Consider the following 1,758-nt stretch of genomic DNA (forward strand, 5'->3'; position numbering starts at 1 on the left):
CACCCACGCCTCCCCACTGTGCGTCCGTCCGCACCCACGCCGCCCCACTGTGCGTCCGCACCCACGCCGCCCCACTGTGTGTCCCTACCCACGCCGCCCCACCCGTGTCCCCACCCCTTCCTCCATGGTTGCTTTTCCTGCACCCCTCCCCCCACTCGCGGACCGCGGGCTGCCTGCCAGTCCCCGCATCCATGTCACCACTGCGGTTCATCTGCCGAGAGCACTAGATTCCTCCAAGGCAGAGCAGCGGGTTCCCCGCCCCGGGGGGCTTGGACATGTCACAGGCAGACGTTTCTGCCACCCAGTGCGAGTGCCACGGTGATGGGACACAGCCTTTACAGACGTCGTTCCGTCGTGGGGCGGGACGTGGGGCCGGCCTCTTCAGTGGGTGACGCCTGACCACCAGGGCTTGGTGGGCCTCGAGGCCTCCCTCCAGGGCGGGGGCTCTGCCCGTCTCCCAACCGCCTGCCACCTCCTGTCGTGAGTTCTAAGCGCTCAGGCGTGCAGCTGCGGGCGAGCACCCCGCGGGCACCCCTGCCCACTCCACCCGCCATGCTGCTCCGCATGTGGCGGTCGGGGCTCCAGACACACCGCGCCACCGAGTCTGCCACTTTCGAGCCCACGTGGGTCCCCGTGCTGAGCCACACATGGGAGCGTGGGGGCTCCCGGAGAGGGCCGCTCGTCTCGGACCCGGGCCGTGCTCAGCGCGCCTCTGAGCGCGAGGCCTGGGTGGAGCAGAGCGCCCCGCCGCCGGGATCCGGTAGAGCGGGGCGCGAGGGAGGCTCCGTTTCTCTCCTGCAGGTGTTGCTGGAGGAAGCGAAGGACTTGCTGTCCGAGTGGCTGGACGCCACGCTGGGCAGCGAGGTGACCGACAACTCCATTTTCTCCAAACTGCCCCAGTTCTGGGAAGGCGAATTCCACAGAGACATGGCAGCCCTGAACGTGAGTGTCACGGCCGCCCGCCCGTGCTTCCGGGCCGCGGGGGCGCGAGGGGCCGCTGTCCTGGAGCGTGCGCCCCAGGCTGATGTTCGCGGGGGGAGGGCCCAGGCCTTGCTGCTGTCGCCCGCAGGTCCTTCCTCCGGACGTCTTAACCCGGGTCAGCGAGTACGTGCCAGAGATCGTGAGCTTCGTCCAGAAGATCGTGGACAACGGCTACGGGTGAGCCCAGGCCCCCTCAGGCCACACGGCCTTCCCGGACAGTCCCCCAGGAGAGCGGTCGCCCGTCTCGGTCGGGGCCCGGGAGCAGGGCCGCGAGTGCCCGGGGCAGCAGAGGGTGTCGGCTCACGGCTCTGGAGTCCAGAGGCCTGAGCGCGGTGCCGGGGGCCGTGTGGGAGGATCTGGCTGGCAGACGGCCGCCCTCTCCCTGTCCCTCCACGTTTGGCACTGAGCACGGTTTGAGTTCTGGCCTCCTCCTTACGAGGTCATCCGCGTGCTGGCCGAGGGCCCTCCCTAACTGCCCCCTTAGAGGGAAAAGTCTCAGACGCGTTGTCCGGTGTCACGTGTCCTCTGTCCCCTCTCCTCTCCGCCCGGGTTCCCATTAGCTGGAGGTCGCGTCTTCTCTTTCTATCCTGTGTCTCGTCCCTGCCTTGCGCGGCGCCCTTCCTGCCTCTGCTGCATCTCGGGCGACTTCTTCGGTCCTGTCTTTGCACCCGCTAGTTCTCTCGTTGGGCGCGTGGACTCCGCGTCGGTGTCTCATTCGCAGAGGGCCCGTTCGTCTCTCTCCTCTCACCCGATGGCGTCTTCGGCGCGGTTCTGCCT

General features: G+C 68.5%; 1 protein-coding gene across 1 annotated transcript in view; it reads left to right on the forward strand.

Moving 5' to 3' along the window:
- The window catches only part of CARS (cysteinyl-tRNA synthetase), a 45,642-nt gene that overhangs the window by 23,074 nt on the left and 20,810 nt on the right, over window positions 1–1,758 (forward strand). Inside the window, exons 6-7 of the mRNA XM_023537359.1 lie at window positions 802–942; window positions 1,070–1,158. Coding sequence (XP_023393127.1) covers window positions 802–942; window positions 1,070–1,158 — 230 coding nt within the window. The remainder of the gene's footprint in view (window positions 1–801; window positions 943–1,069; window positions 1,159–1,758) is intronic.

Source organism: Pteropus vampyrus, unplaced genomic scaffold, assembly GCF_000151845.1.
Source record: "Pteropus vampyrus isolate Shadow unplaced genomic scaffold, Pvam_2.0 Scaffold187, whole genome shotgun sequence".
NCBI lineage: Eukaryota > Metazoa > Chordata > Mammalia > Chiroptera > Pteropodidae > Pteropus > Pteropus vampyrus.